This window comes from Syngnathus acus, chromosome 10 (genome assembly GCF_901709675.1).
Source record: "Syngnathus acus chromosome 10, fSynAcu1.2, whole genome shotgun sequence".
Lineage (NCBI taxonomy): Eukaryota > Metazoa > Chordata > Actinopteri > Syngnathiformes > Syngnathidae > Syngnathus > Syngnathus acus.
Window position 1 is genome coordinate 14186091 of NC_051095.1, and position 17278 is coordinate 14203368.

The 17278-nt window shown below is 40.7% G+C and overlaps 1 protein-coding gene across 7 annotated transcripts in view; it reads left to right on the forward strand.

Annotated features, from left to right (window-relative positions):
* Positions 1 to 17278, forward strand: part of diaph2 (diaphanous-related formin 2) — a 323623-nt gene that overhangs the window by 112170 nt on the left and 194175 nt on the right. For all 7 annotated transcript variants that reach the window (XM_037261470.1, XM_037261473.1, XM_037261469.1 and 4 more), the window contains 4 exons: positions 4524 to 4640; positions 10360 to 10478; positions 11837 to 11901; positions 12968 to 13072. In XM_037261470.1, the coding sequence (XP_037117365.1) occupies positions 4524 to 4640; positions 10360 to 10478; positions 11837 to 11901; positions 12968 to 13072 (406 nt within the window). The remainder of the gene's footprint in view (positions 1 to 4523; positions 4641 to 10359; positions 10479 to 11836; positions 11902 to 12967; positions 13073 to 17278) is intronic.

The window sequence follows — 17278 nt, forward strand, 5'->3', positions numbered from 1 at the left end:
TTCTTTCTGTCCCTGTGTGAATTATATGGATGACCACTTGTGCTGATGTAGCAGCAAGTGGTAAGTCAACATGATGACTTTGATTGACTGAAGTTCCCTCGCGATTTGCTTCATTAGAGAGGGATTTGAGGATCTTGTGCACAATATTAAGCCCCTTCTGGGAGGCCAGTGTAGGTTGGGCAAATATGTTCATGTTCTTCACCTCCACCTCCTTCACATTACTTCTTCATTCTCTACATCTCCTTATACTTGTTTTTCTGTTCAGGGTGACTCTTGACTCTTGTTACAAGCAAGTCTCTACTCTTAGTTGTGGAATTCTCATTATAGCCTATTCAACTAGGATACCATTACTACTATTTCTCCCACTACTAATGCGCAACAACAACATCATCACTACTACTACGCCTACTACAGCAACAAGAACATTAGTCATAAAACTACTCTTACTGCAACTGATTTTACACCACTATAACAATTAATACCAGTGGTACTACAAACACATATTGCTAACTACAAAAATGTTCTACACTTGTGTTGTGGTCACATGTGGTGCCCGTGGCTCAGGCAATAAAGCAGGTCGTTTAGTAACCTTAGGATTAGCGGTTCAAACCCAGCTCTGTCTGAGTCACGTGTTTGTGTCCTTGGGCAAGACACTTCACACACCTCCCCTCCAGTGCCACCCACACTGGATACGAATGTTCGGTTGGAGGAGCCGTAGGCGCACATTGGCAGCCATGCCTCTGTCAGCCTGCCTCTGGGCAGCTGTGGGAACACATGTAGCTTACGGTGGTGGTAAGCTTCATGTGTGAATGAGTGTGTGAGCACTTTGAGTACAATTGTGAAGTGTCTTTGAGTGTCCAAAAACGTGCTATATAAGTTTGATGTATTATTATTATTATTATTATTATTATTATTAGTCGTAGTCGTAGTAGTATATATAAGTTTGATGTATTATTATTATTATTAAACAATAACTGCTGCTACTACTATTACTACTACTAAAAAAACGATTACTACGAAAAGCAGTGCTACTGTAAACAAAAACTACCAGTATGCTGCTGTTACGCACGATAATGGAAGCTACGCTTCCTCTTCTATTACTACAACTATTACAGTGCTTCTATTATTGACAACTATGCTCCTATTTTCTGCAATTGGAACTTAGACTGTATCAGCACTTCATATTGTAGGGAAGTTTGCCACTTCAAAATATTGAGGATGCTTCTCTTTTCTTGGAGCTGTCTTCCTTCCACTGGTGTCTACTCGAAAGTTAATAAATTGGCACTAATTCAATCCGGAGTCAGAAAGTTCTTCACCAAGCTGTTTAATAATTCACCAATCTTCTCTGGGGCTATGTATGAATGAGTGGCACTGGGAAGCCACGTTCTAGACACCTGCCATTGTCATGCAGATGTCCGCAGCCTTTTTTTACCTAAATCCTATCAAATCCCACACTTGTCCCGCTGACACAAAGCGCTGCCGTGAGTGACACTTTATGTTGACACACTCAGGTGAAACGTGTGCTTCTAGAGGGGGGGGGGGGGGGGACTTGGATTAATGATGTGCTTGAGCGGGTTCACAAATGAGATGGCCCAATGTTTGTTTCTAAGGACAATGTGGGGTATTGATCGCAGCGCTTGAGGGTATCATTCTAGATGCCTCACCAGCCCGTCTGCTTACACAATAACACCACGGCGGGGGTACTTCTTGTTACCTGAACCTGCGTCTTGTTTTTCCGCGATTATTGACCAGCGCTAGCCGCTCCAATCTGTGTCCGGCTCAGGTCCCGGTGCAAAGGAGGTGGCTGTGGGACGTTCATAAATATTAAGTAGCTGTGGAATGGTGATTGATTGACCCTACCCCTGACCTACATCCCACTGCCACTCATGTTTATTCATTATTTGGCGAGAGAGAAGAGGGGTCATTGAATGGATTGGTATTCTACGTTGGGTCTATGTCTGCAGCTTAGTGATAGATAGCACCACTTGGATACTTTCCCAGCTTTGAGTTCCTTCTTATGTCCTCTGCAATGTCGCACTAGTGAAGCCAAATTGAATCTCACGACTGTTAATTCTCCCAGACCTCATGCTCAGCTAATACAAGGCAGGAAATATATACCTGAGAGGGATTTCTATTCCCACGACTCTCTCGCCTCAAATTTGATATTAATTAAAGACACTGTTGAAAAAAAAGGTGTCAAACATCAGCTCCAACACAGTTGGTAGAAGTACAGGACCAAAGTATTGTTTTTTCCTTTAAAAGTCATGTTCCTCAAGATGGTGATGAAGTTGGACAAATAATATAAACAATCTCCTCTTGTCCACCCAAGACACAATTTTCATGTTTAAAAACGCTGGTCAACATCACATTTTCATCCCAGATTTTTGTCTTCTTTAACAAACGCCACACATATACTGCCTTCTTTTGGTTGGTTGAAATTTGAATCGTACGGCCACAGACATTCCACTGTCCTAAGTTTTTCAGTAGCTCCATATCTAGTTCATGCAGACTTGACACTTTATTTTGCCAGAATCTCAAAGATATGAGTTGTAGGAGGTTACATTTCCAATAACTAGTCAATAAAACAAAGATTACTGCAATAAAAAAAAGATTGTACAAAATGCTATTAAGTACTTGTGACAACAGGCTCTGTATATGCCCCAAGCAAGCAGTTACGACTTAAATTGGCATTTTAAAGCTATTTCCCTTCTTGTACAACAGATGCAAGTATAATATTCTGTGCCGCTACATTTAATGAAAAGTGAAAATGTCACCCACCTAATCACTTTAGTCCTATGTACCGTATTTTCCGGAGTATAAGTCGCACCGGAGTATAAGTCGCACTAGCCATAAAACGCACAATAAAGGGGGAAAACCATATATAAGTCGCACTTGAGTATAAGTCGCATTTTTGGTGGAAATTTATTTGACAAAATCCAACACCAAGAACAGACATTAAAATGCAACAGGGTGAACGGTACGGTATGCTAACGTTACATAAACACATAAAAGAGGAACTGAGAACGTGCCTGACGTACCATATTAAGAGTTATTCAAATAACTGTAACATAAATACGTTTATCAAACCATCTGTGTCACTCCAAATCATTAAATCCATCGAAATCTACGTCCTCTGTGTCACTTATAAACAACTCCGCTGACTCCGGAAGTAAATGTGGCGCTGACGTCAGACTCGTCGTCAGTTGCGGTTCCGATTATTCAACAGACCTATATAACTATATATAAACTATATATAAAATAACTATGACATAAATAACAAGTTTATCAAACCATCCGTGTCACTCCAAATCATTAAATCCATCGAAATCTTCGTCCACTGTGTCACTTATAAACAACTCAGCTGACTCCGGAAGTAGATGCGACGCTGACATCAGACTCATCGTCAGTTGCAGTTCCAATTATTCCACAGGCCTAGAGCGCCCTTATGTGGTTTAGTGTGAAAATAACACGTGAAGTGATATACTAGTAAGTAAGTAATATGGTAATGATCAAGTAATAATGTTAATAATTTCACATAAAAGTCGCCAGCCAAACTATGAAAAAAACTGCGACTTATAGTCCGGAAAATACGGTAAATATTTTAAAAGGTATAATTCCAATTGAGGTAGGAAATTCTCATCTTGGTCTTTGTGTGTACATTAATAAGATATGTTTGAGAAGCATATTGCACTTTTTTCAAACAGAATGAGGTTTCGCGGGGAAATCCTTTTTCTCACATCAACTACATAGTGCTGGCGTTGTATTCAATAGCACCCTTTAAGCCCCCAAAGGCTATTGGAAGTTTGACAAGCACAAATCAAATATTTAATAGTGTTGATATATATATTTATTTAACCGTTTAATGCAGTATAAAGAGCTGAATATGTTTGTGTTGTATGCAGAGAGTGATTGAAGAATGAAGAGTGTTGCAGATTGAGACATGTGAAGGATATGTTTTAGATGTCGAAGCCATCAGTGCTCCCTTCTGGGGCAGGCTGACAGAAGACACATAATCAATACCTTTTGCAAATTTAATAACCTGAGATTTCCCCCCCCCCCCCTCTTTCCTTTGCCACAGAGTGAATGCCACTTTCAATCAAAAAAGTGACTCTCAGCAGAATTGTTGTTCTGCAAACGAGTGCGTCTCTCCGTCATACTCGCCTTAAATGTTCAAACACTTTCATCATCTAATTAATTTTTTTCTACTTTGTAGGCATGCGAGTGACAGGTAACCCAAGGGAATTATTTTATTCCGTTTTTCCCCCCATGCTTCCTTCTCTCCTTTAAGTTGGCTGTTATCAGGGTTTTCAGCTCCCCGGAGAGAACTGATAAGAGGAATCACATCTGTGTTTGCTTTCACCCTATGATGCCTGTCAGGAAGCGGAGGTGTGAAAAGAAAACAAGAATGTATCAAACTGTGCATTTGAATGGTGTTCAGAATAAGGTGTTAGGAATACATGAATTGAGCCTGATGAGGCTGATTGGAGTCGCTCGATTGTTTCCTTTAACTTTACCCCCTCCACTGACATGAATGAGGTGTATCATCTCTTATCCAACATGGTGAAAGACACGGGTTCCGAGGCCTACTTCCTGTCCATTCTGCAGCACCTCCTGCTCATCCGGAACGACTACTACATCAGGTAAGTTAAACACTGAAAAATAGATGCTTTGGTTAGATTATCACCCATTTAAAAAAAACACCTAACCTTAAATAGGCACTTGCTTCTTTAATGACTTCTGCTAATATATTGTGTGTCCTCAAATAGCCTCTTTTCTAACAGATGCCATACCTCAATTAATTTCCCTGTTCGATGTCCACGCAAATAAATGCCTCACCTCAAGTAGACAATTATTTTTATTTGGTGATCTCTGCCTCAAATCGACTTGATGCCCATTCTAAGAAGCAAATAACTGATCTAAAAAGACACTACCTTTTCAGTGAGCTATTCTGAGCTACCCCCTGAAATAATTAAATCAAATTTGATAAATTGTTAATTAATCAATTAATTTTTCAGCCCACATAAAAACTCTAACTATATCCCTCACATGCAGCATCAAAGTAATACTTACACATCAACGAAACTCCTCATCTATAAGACCTCACTTAAAAAAACTATGGAATTTCAAAAACAAATGCTGCCTGTCACTATTTGAAGAACATGCTGCACTTTCCATTGCAAGCTATTGAGTCCAGCTAGTGTTTTTTTATAACTCGCTCGCTCACTTACTCACTCACTAGCTCGCTCACTCACTCGCTCACTCACTCACTCACTCACTGACAAATCTGGATGTTGTTACTCTAAAAATGTTGTGATGGGTCTTTACAGCATAACATTTTTAAATACTGCTCAATAGTCTTACTTTTTAACTTTCACCTTTGGAGAGAAATTGTGTCAGTCACCGGACAAGAACGAATGACACTGATGAATTCGATGATGAGTCAGGACTTTTTTGCAGACAGCAGACTTGTAAAAAGAACGTCGGAAAGCGAGGCTATGATCAGAGGAGAGAGATGAATTTATCATAGACAAGTTGGTCTACCCTTGGAGTTATAAATAATGCATCGCTTATCTATAAGGAGGAAACAAGGGAAAGGAATTCACATTAAAAAGCTGCAGCCACTTTCTCCTCAGCTTTAGTGGCCATGTACCTCTTTCCAAATGGGCAATAAGAAGTCATTTGAGTCAGTGAGGATCTTCGAGAGAACTGCTCTAAACTAAGATAGATTTCATAAGAAATTTGTCATTTGTTGCCATTATGATGAGTGAGATTTAGTTCATGTTACTTTTGTTGATAAAACAGACACCCATGTTGCTTTTTCTGACTATACGCAGATAAAACCAACCTATGTACAAGGAGAAGATGCTAACTCCACACAGGAAAGCTAGAGCGTGGATTTGAACCCACAACCTCAGAACTGGGATGCAGTTGGGCTAACCTGCCATCTACTGCCCTCAGGGTGGTTGCCATTACAAGTGGCACAATTGCCAAATTCTGCTCCACTCGCCCAGCAAAGAAACATGAATCGATATGTATTATTTCGACATGAAATAATCTATTGAATGTGACATCAACCAGGTTTCATCCAAATTCGACTTAATTTAATAATGTTTCCGCGCCATTGTTTGAACAAATGCTTACATATTCATGGTAAAATAATAATACAATACAACATTTACACAATGTAAAATTGTGATGCACTGGTTTACATGTCCGCCTCACACTTCAGAGGGTGCAGGTTCAATTCCACCTCCGGCCCTCCCTGTTTGGAGTTTGCATATTCTCCTGCGTGGGTTTCCTTCGGGTTCTCCAGTTTCCTCCCACGTCCCAAAAACAAGCATAGTAGGTCGATTGAGCACTTTAAATTGCCCCTAGGTCCTGGCAATCAGTTCAGGTTGTCCCTCGCCTACTGCCCTATGACCGCTGGGGTAGGCTGGGACAAGCGGTACAGAAAATGGATGAATGGATAGTACAATACGATATATCATATCATATATCATATATCATATCATATCATATAATCAACTAGTCATACTATTACTGCTACTACTCCTCCCACTGTGACTATTTCTACTACTGACGATGGTTGAATCCATGTTTAATTAATTCACGATTTATTTTTCTGGATATTACTCATGTTCATCCTGCCTACAACAAACTTTCATTTTAAAATTCACTCCACTGTAAAAGTCAGGTAATTTTTTTGTTTTTGCTGGAGGTGTTGCGTTTTTTTTGTATAGACTGTCCATTGTCTAAACAGTGTCTTTAGACAATGTTCTGCAGTGTTGCAGAAAACAGAAAGAAAGAAAGAAATTTCTAGGTGGGACATTTATACTGTATGTTGAAGGTTTATTATTTGAGAGAGGGTGTCAATTAGAGTTGATTATCTGAGTAAATGCAATTGCAATGTTAACAGTTCTAATGTATGTAGTATATGAAACTGGGCATAGTCTAAATTGGGCCAAAAGCATTCAAGTACCATGTTGACTGTCATTGCTCTCAGTTGTTGCTCTTCCCTCGGGGACTTGGTTTATTTTTGATAATTAATCTCTCAGTGCAAACCTAATGAATGGGAGCACATCAAACCCTCCCTGTAAGTATAGAGCAGATGTGCTCTTTTGGAGCACGCCGATATGGGGATTACATTGGCTATGTGGAGCAGAGCTGAATCAAGTGACTGGGATTGGAAGAACCGGAGGTGCCAGAGTCAAAGAAAGGAAGAGGTGGGGAGTGATGCAGCGGGACATATGTTGGCTTTTTTGGAGCCCACCGTGTTGAGCCCTGACAGTTCTGGGTCACTCTTGCCGTCACTGCGGCCGCCTGGCTGTGGTGAAGGATGCGGGGCGGTGGTAAAATAGGGCGGCTTATTGAGATAAAAACGCAGGGTACATGGGTGACAGTTGTAAGATGAGCAGCACTGCACTTTAAGCCAAGCAAGGCGACACTCGCGAGCTTCATCCAATCACGAGTGGGCGAAGCTGCCAGCTCAAGCTTTAAAGAATGGCATTCCATGCATTAAAAAAATGAAAGCGTCTAAATGTTTATTTTCATTTCTCCTTTACTTTGCCTCAGACTCTTTGTTTTCATAAGAGTAATTTTTTTCTCAGCTTGGGTCCACATATACGTATATACATATATATATATACATATATATATCACACACACACACACACATGCACACACACAGTTGGGCAAAAGACTATTGTCAGCCATCAATTGTGCAAGTTCTCCCACTTAAAAGATGAGAGATGCCTGTAATTTCCATCATAGGTACACTTCAACTATGAGAGACAAAATAAATAAAAGAAATCCAGAAAATCACATTGTCTGCTTTTTAAGGATTTTATTTGCAAATTATGGTGGAAAATAAGTATTTGGTCAATAACAAAAGGTCATATCAATACTTCAATCAATATCAAGGCGACCAAGATTGTGAGTGATGTGAGTCACCCCGCTCACTCTTTGTTTGAACTTCTGCCCTCTGGGAGGCGGTACAGGAGCCTGCGCTCCCGCACCACCAGACTTTCCAACAGCTTCGTACTCCAGGCTGTTAGGATCCTGAACTCGCTCCCCCTTTCAGCGTAGCGTCCTGTTCTTGCTGTATGCTCACTGGCTCGGTTTTGCCCCTCATATTCAATGGGTTATTGGTCTGTTTTTATTCATCGCTCATTTTATTTTATTTATTATTTATTATTTATGGTTTGTGCCTTCTTGTTTTTGTTTTGTGTCGCCTACTTGTATGTCTCGTCACCGTGGGATGGAGGAAACGGAATTTCGGTTTCTTTGTGTGTCTTGACATATGAAGGGATTGACAATAAAGCTGACTTTGACTTTGACTTTGACTTTTGACTTTGTTATATACCCTTTATTGGCAATGACAGAGGTCAAACGTTTTCTTCACAAGGTTTTGACACATCGTTGCTGGTATTTTGGCCCATTCCTCAATGCAGATCTCCTCTAGAGCAGTGATGTTTTGTGGCTGTCGTTGGGCAACACGGACTTTCAACTCCCTCCAAAGATTTTCTATGGGGTTGTGATCTGGAGACTGGCTAGGCCACTCCAAGACCTTGAAATGCTTCTTACGAAGCCACTCCTTTGTTGCCCGGGCGGTGTGTTTGGGATCATTGTCATGCTGAAAGACCCAGCCACGTTTCATCTTCAATGCTTTTGCTGATGGAAGGAGGTTTTCACTCAAAATCTCACGATAAATGGCCCCATTCATTATTTCCTTTACACGGATCAGTCGTCATGGTCCCCTTGCAGAAAATCAGCCCCAAAACATGATGATTCCACTTCCATGCTTCATAGTAGGTATGGTGTTCTTTGGATGCAACTCTGCATCTTTCTCCTCCAAACATGACGAGTTGAGTTGTTACCAACGAGTTCTATTTTGGTTTCATCAGACCATATGACATTCCCCCATTCCTCTTCTGGATCATTCAAATACTGTCTAGCGGACGGGCTCGGACATGTACTAGCTTAAGCAGGGGGACACGTCTGACACTGCAGGATTTGAGTCCCTGGCGACGCAGTGTGTTACTGTCTTAGTCTTTGTTACTTTGGCCCCAGCTCTCTGCAGGTCATTCACTAGGTGCCCGCCCCCGTGTGTTTCTGGGATTTTTGTTCACCGTTCTTGTGATCATTTTGACCCCACAGGGTGAAATCTTGCGTGGAGCCCCAGATCGAGGGAGATTATCAGTGGTCTTGTATGTCTTCCATTTTCTAATAATTGCTCCCACAGTTAATTTCTTCACACCAAGCTGCTTGCCAATTGCAGATTTAGTCTTCCCTGGCTAGTGCAGGTACACAATTTTTTTTCTGGTGTCCTTTGAAAGCTCTTTGCCCAGCGACAGCCCCAAAACATCACTGCTCTAGATGAGATGTGCATGGAGGAATGGGCCAAAATACCAGCAACAGTGTGTGGAAAACCTTGTGAAGACTTACAGAAAACGTTTGACCTCTGTCATTTCCAACAAAGGGTATATAACAAAGTATTAATAAGAACTTTTGTTATTGACCAAATACTTATTTTCCACCATGATTTGCAAATAAATTCCTTAAAAATCAGACAATGTGAATTTCCTGATTTTGTTTTTGTTATTTTGTCTCTCATAGTTGAAGTGTACCTATGATGAAAATGACAGCCATCTCTCATCTTGTAAGTGGGAGAACTTGCACAATCGGTGGCTGACTAAATACTTTTTTGCCCCATGGTATATACATATATATATATCCACATTTAATCTTCAGTATAGCAACTTTTCGCCCCATGATTTTTGAAATGAACTAGGGGTTAAAGCCAAGCTTAGAAAATCATTATTCCTCAGTTAGGAACTCATCTTAAATGGCAATCTATTTGCTAAATGTCACAAGCAATTAAAGTAGATAGTTTCACCGCCAAAAGGTCACGTTTGCCGGCCCGTTCCTGCATCTCATACACACAACCACACGGCTGTATAACCGAGCTAACTTCTAACTAGCTGACATGTTTTTCTGGTCATTGTGCTTTCAATTACACACATTACACTGATTAGATTTACATATCTCTTTTTATGGTTGCTCTAATTGACCAAGATGATTGCAAATTACGCGTGAGGGCTGGCTGTCACCTTGAAATGGACACACGAGCACTCGCTCGGCCGCGGTGTGCCCATTATCTGCTCATTTCACGACAGGAGTGAAACAAGTGATCAAATTTAACAAGGCACTCGGCTATTTTCTCCATTTTTGCCCCCCCAACTTGGCATTTTGTGACCTCTATTTCAGATGAGGGACTAATTTACACTTAATTAGTCGTGTCGAGTTTGTGTCTATCATGTCCTTTGTAATTGTTCTGCTTTATGATTTGTGACCTGCCAGGCCTCAGTACTACAAGGTGATTGAAGAATGCATCTCGCAGGTGGTCTTGCATCGAAGTGGTATGGACCCCGACTTTGGCTACAGTCGCCGATTAGATGTGGACTTCACCCATTTGATTGGTAAATTTTCCTTCTTAGTAGGGAAACTTTTAAAATTTCCAATCGAATACAATCTACACAAAGAACCATTGATGACCATTTTTATGTGCGGTCGGTCTATTAAAATTCCAAAAGGAAAAAATTCAATCCATGCTCACAATTCGAAACCTACAATTTTATTGCTCGTTACAATTGCTTGTCCTAATCAAATTGTAGTATAATCATAAACTAGAATAGCATTGTTTTGGACTAAGCAGCTAAAAATTGTGTTGAGAAAAACAACTGTGTCCCTCCTAGATTATCATATTATCTTTAAAAAAAGTCTGAGATTATTTTGCAAATGTCAAAAAAAAAAAAGGAAACCGTTCTTTATTTTTCCAATGCAATCGTTATCGTCAATTTAGATTGCAACATGTCAAAATAGATTTCTTTATATTAGGGCAGAGAATCACTGATCTATTTTTAAATATTTTATTATGCAGAACGAATGAAGTTTTGTTCATACTGATCCATAATAGTTCTGAGTCTGTCAAAAAGAAGAATAATTAAAAGTTTTAACTCCAAGTAAACATCCTTGCTCACGTTGCAGAATTATGACCGACTGCAAGAAAGTTTGCAATGACCCACACAAAAGACACATGGATCACGAGGTGTCTTCTTTCTTTTTTCTGCTTTTTTTTTTTCAGGATTTTGTTCACATCGGGGGGTCTGCTTCTTCCCTAATAATAGCTATTTCTCAGTAAGATATGCAATTTAACAAGAAATAAAAATAATAACGACAAATGAAAAGAAAATACATAAATACATGATAATTAATGTCCAGTATTTTGATCTTTTGCTAAAGGAAGTTATGGATGCTTGGCGACACGCACGCATTCCCCCAAACACACACACGCAGTCACGTACGTACATTGAGGAGATAATTAATGTTTACGTGCAGCCCCCCCAAGTGTCACTCGCATGTGCAGAAGAGATGACAAGCTCTGTTATGGTTACCTTGTCACTTACCCAGCTAACGAAATGCCCCAAAATATTTAATCTATTCTGGAATTTTGACTTTTGAGCTGTCATCTCTTTGTCCGTCTGCCACTACATCACAATAAAACCAATAATTTAACTCTCTGGAATTCACATTATGAGGGAAAACGTACTAGATGTCCGGTTGGATACATTATAAATCAAAATGGGGCTCATACTGTCATATCAGTACGCAAACTAAATTCAGGTATGAATTAAGGAGTTTTTGCTTAATCCTCAGAAACAAATAAATGTCAGTTAGAAAAAACAACTTCTTTGGCAGAGGCGAGGGCAGGTAACAATGCATGGAAAGGTGCGTGTAATATATTGATGTGCGTGTGTGTTTATTTGCTTTCTTGCAGATCAGTGTGTAGACAAATCCAAAGTTGAAGAGAGCGAGCAGAAAGCTGCCGAGTACTCCAAAAAGGTGAGGCATTAATCACTTCAACAGGCCCCTTGCTTGGCCGAGTCCTATCAGGAAAGTCTTTTCTTCCGCATTGCTCCCAGACAAGCTATCGATTTTCCATGCTTTAATCAATACCTGGCTGCGACGCTACATGATCCGTAGCAGCGGTACAAGAATCAATGGCGAGGTTCTGATTTGTGCACAGTACCGGGCTGCACTTGCGTTTTGTGCAGGTGTTTTGATGCATCTTTGCTCTGATAGAGACCTTCTTAATACGCATTTCATTGCTGAAGCAGTAGAAATAGACTGAAATATGTTTCATTTGCTGGTCCACTTCCAAGTTGTTTTAATTTCAACACCAAAAATTCTGTTGAGATCAATTACATTAAAAAAATGTACTCAACTCAACTTTATTTATAGTGCACTTTCAAAATAACCATTAGCTCCATACAAAGTGTTGCATTTAAAATACAAATCAGACATATAAAAAACAAAGACAGGTAAATCAAATTAACATCATGAATCATTTGATTGGGTAAATTTCTTTCCCGGTGGATATTTTTCTTTTTCTCTTGCAAAAAGCCTATGAAAATTAACAGATGCACAATTTACCTTTTGATGCTAACTGCTCTTGTTTTTTTTTCCTCATGCTTCTTGCACTGTAATATGAATTGATGCTAAGTGAGGTCAAAAGTTAATGCATACAATTAGAATGTATTTTTAAAGCGTGCCATTGTGACACGGAGGAGCTTCCGGCTATGTTTCTATATCTTTTTTTCTTAGGCTTAGCGTCTTAGTAGCCCAGTGCGTGCACCCTGCTGGGTCTGTGAAGTCATTGCGCTGACATGTCTTGGTTTTGTGCAAAGGTTAAATCCATCAACATGTATGAAAACCAGCCCTGAAACAAAGATAAAGGACAACAGGACTCCCGGGTGATGAAGACTGCGAATAGAACGCCTTGTTTTTTTGGCGTCTGTTGATGTGCCCCAAGGCTGCTCTCTGGAGACGCCCCGCCGCTCTCCAGCCTCCGCCGCCTTGTTTTCATCAGTGTGCACACGTTGACATATTTGTGTCCTCTTTCTTGCAGTTTGACGAGGAGTTCAGCGCACGGCAGGAGGCCCAGGCTGAGTCTCAAAAGAAAGAGGAGAAAATCAAAGAGTTGGAAGGGAAGATCCAGGCCCTGGAGTCTCAGGTAAATCCGCCCAAAAACAACCTGCGGTTATTTTTGGACTCAACATCTCAATCTTTGGAGAGCTTTTCGCACCTCTCACAGATGTTCTCTAAGTGGGTATGCCAACATTTGATTTAATAAAGGGTCAATCTCCTTAAGTTGGAGGTCTTAATGTGGCTGAGGCTCGGCATCTAAGCTTTTCCAATGTAATTTTATTATCTTGGAAGTGGATTGCATTTCTTTTTTACCGCCTCCGAAAACAGTTCTTCCTGAGCAAAACCTCCAATTCTCAGCACAGAAAACTACTTTCCTATTTTAACCCAATTGCAAACATTTTAGCAGCGTCTTGAGAGGAAAGAGCAGTAATGGGTTATAATGTAAGCCAATTTTGATGGAGCAAGCAAGATGAAATCATGGCTGCACACCAACGGCACCGTCAGACCCAAACTTGCGCATCACTTCCTCCCTTCCTGATTACTGCCTGCTCCTTTTAATGATATCACCGCAGTTTAAAGTGTCTCTTCTCTTCCCCTATTTGTTTCAAATTTCATCTTGTACAACAAAGGTATATCTCTCCTTTAGAAGCAAAAAAATGCTAATTTACTGCTCAAAGTTGTTGAATTTATCTATTATATAAATATAATATTTACAGTCTCGCTAAAGTTTTGCCAGTAATTTGTGTGACTTAATGGAGGAAAAGAATCAAGCCCTAGCACGCATATCAAAATAACTAACAGCGCACCTGAACAGCCCATATTGATATCTTAAAACAGGGGTGGCCAAGTCCAGTCCCCAAGATGCCCTATCCAGCCTGTTTTAGGTGTATCCCTACATCAACACACCTGATTGCTATCTGTGTATAATCTCCATAAACACAGACAATGAAATAAAATTTGCGGAAAGTCTTCCCCAAGGTCCATAAATACCCATATTCGTGTAATTTAACTGTGCAACGGCAGTAACAGCCAACCAAGTGCGGTTTTTGATCTTGTGTGAGTTACTCGCGTGTACCTCTCCAATCCTATCTCAAGTGGTGAACACGACAACAGCCTCTCTGATAATTGTGAGTGTATTTTGCCGCCTTCATCCGCGTTCGACAGAGCGCCGCTAAAACCATTAACTTAGCGAGCGGAGACTGTTTAGATCCCGCGTTTAACGCTTACCATCTAAGCCTCCCTGCCGTCACAGGCATGTTTTTTTTGTCATTATTTTTTAAGAATGAAGTGGAAGGGAACGCTAACCTTTCATCCGAAGAGACAGCTTGTCAGATATTAAAACACATGCATGCCCAAGTCGCTTCCGCTCACCTTGTTTGCCACAACCAGGCACATTTAATGAGCGCTGCTCTACGAGGAACTTTGGCATTGTAACAAGCAGCCTGTTTGATGTGCCTTTTTGATTATCCCCCAATTGAGTGGAGTAATGCCACTGCCTGTAAACATCAACAAAAGGAGATGGGAATCACAACAAGTGGGGAATCATCCGCCCTTCCCCAATCCTTTTGCTCGTAGCATATTCACTGCAATTGGGCTGGAGATATGATGAATAATGTAGCAGTACAGTGGTACGCAGCGGAACTCTGCATCGCCCCATTAATAGCTTTTAACAAGCTGACAGACTTGAAGCTGACCTCAATCGGCCCCCGGGAGTAGATGGCGGTCTGCAGTGGTCAACCCCACCCCCGACCCAGGCTAGAATTTGCCTTTTTTTTTTTTTAACACATTCATGATGCAAATTTAACTAAACAGAAGGATCTGGTAACATTTCCCTTAAAATGACTATTGCGTTCCGGTAACGGCCTTAACCAAACATGGTAAACCTTGCTTACTAAAAGTTGTTGATTTGTTTTTGGTTGTCCAAGTGGAAATTAAAGGACATACAGTATTGAAATCCAAGTAGTGTAAAATACTGTAAAATACATCTACGTAGTATAGTCTAGTATAGTCTACGTCAATTGTTTTGCCTGGACGTGGGTGTGCAGTTTCACAGTTAACGTCTCTCATCCTGTTGCGTTAAAAGCCGTTGTTTTCAGACCACTGTTTTCTAAATCACACTAGACACTATTACTGACTTCTGCAAATTATCAGATTGTGGTGAGCTGCATTGCCATGGGAAAGTGCACACAGTTCCAGCAATACCTTGCTTATGCTTGGTTCGGTGTAAAATGCAAATTTGGTTTCATGATGTCATTTTCTTACATTTTACTGTCACTGCTCTGTGTTTAATATACAGACACAGGATCGGTATATTTAGTCGACCCATCAAAATTATATAGATATAGTATAACTTGGTAAGAGTAGAACGTGACACCAGATCAATTGTAGTCTTTGGTAATGACTGTATATGTCCAATGTGAACATTCCAGAGGGGGGACCACCAAACAGGTATGGGAACAGGCAAACATGAAGTAGGAAGGACCAATGCGGAACTTGTACTCAGAGACAGAAAAGCTAGGTGATTTCCAGGAAAACAGAGAAGCATAAAGTTCAGAGACAGGGAGATTAAAAAAAAAGGAGACCAATCCAAAGAGTGGTGGAGAGCCTTACATGAAAGCGGAACAACAATGTAAACACTTTTCTGGTCTTTACGACACGATGATTAAAGATGATTGACTCCTCCATGGACCAGGCACTCATGTTTGTAAACAACGTACTGTCTCAGCATTGTCTCAGCTTCAAACAAAATGACTCACATACAGAAATGACTGTCACACATCTAAGAACATTGAAATGTATTTCACAATGCCAAAACGAGAACTAAAAAGCAAACAGAAGAGGTGTTTTGAAGGAGCACACGTTCTGCTTTTTCATGGAAATTTTCCTTTGAAGATACTGTAGATGACATGATGTATTATTATGTCTGGTTTTGAGGTGTAAAGGCACGCTACACTCTGTCTCTTGCACATCAAACAAGCTCATTGAGGGGAAAAAGGGGGATGCGTGATGCACCGGTCCTGTGTAAGCCGACACCGTGTCCTCTTTGACTTTGCCTGCAACTTTAATACTTGTCTGCTCCATGTACTGTATGTGTCGCATGTGTATCGCATTCTAGTCGTCTCGCTAACCCTCCTTCCCATTTGTGCGCTCGGTTTGCTCCCCAATGTTTGTGATTTGGCTACAATGTGTGTGTATGTTCGTGTGTGTGTGCGTGTGTGTGTGTGTGTGTGTATTTGGCATCTGCAGTTAACTATTGAAAGTGACAAGCTCAAAGAAACCCAGAGACTCATCAGGGACTCTGAAGCCAAGGTGGGTGTCCTTGTTGCATGTATGGCCCTTTAAACACCTGACAATTCATCCAACCATCATCTTCAAATCACACATTGGAGGAAAACCTTGAATAGTGCCATGATCATTAGAGAGAGCGAGAGTGACAGAGGATGTGTGTGTGTGAGTGTGTGTGTGTGCGTGTGTGTGCGTGTGTGTGCGTGTGTGTGCGTGTGAGTGCGTGAGAGTGCGTGAGAGTGCGTGAGAGTGCGTGAGAGTGCGTGAGAGTGCGTGAGAGTGCGTGAGAGTGCGTGAGAGTGCGTGAGAGTGCGTGAGAGTGCGTGAGAGTGCGTGAGAGTGCGTGTGTGCGTGTGTGCGTGTGTGTGTGTGTGAGAGTGTGTGAGTGTAGCACTAACAGCCTGTAATGTTTTTTACCCACTTTAAATTTCCTGCTTGTTGTGTGCAATTTTCATGAGTAATAATGTTGCAATTGAATTGGATTTCAGAGATGAGATCGGGACGTAGTATTTAATCACATAGCATTCAGAGTTAATTACCTGCCACGCTGACCCCCTCATTGAGTCTTCAGTATGAATCCAGATCATTTTTATATAAGCCCATCATCAATACGGAAACCAAGCACACTCTTAATTTAGCAGTTAATTTCCTTCCATTTGCTTATATCAGCACTGAAAGAGGAAATGGGCCGCAGAGGCTTTGAGATTGACAGACACATAATTGTCACATCTGTATTGTCACAGTGAGGAGCTCTAATTTTAGCCCTGATAAACAATCAGTCATGATGTAATGAATCACAACATCTTTGAAAGAGATGCCAATCACATTCTAGGTAAAGTGACTTTGGAGGATGCTCATAAGTGTGACTGGGTTGGGCAATGCACACACCTAATAAGCTGAGAACCTCGTACACACCATGCCCGTGTTTGGGTGACCTTAATTGCCAAATTTGCTTAAATCTATCTATCTATCTATCTATCTATCTATCTATCTATCTATCTATCTA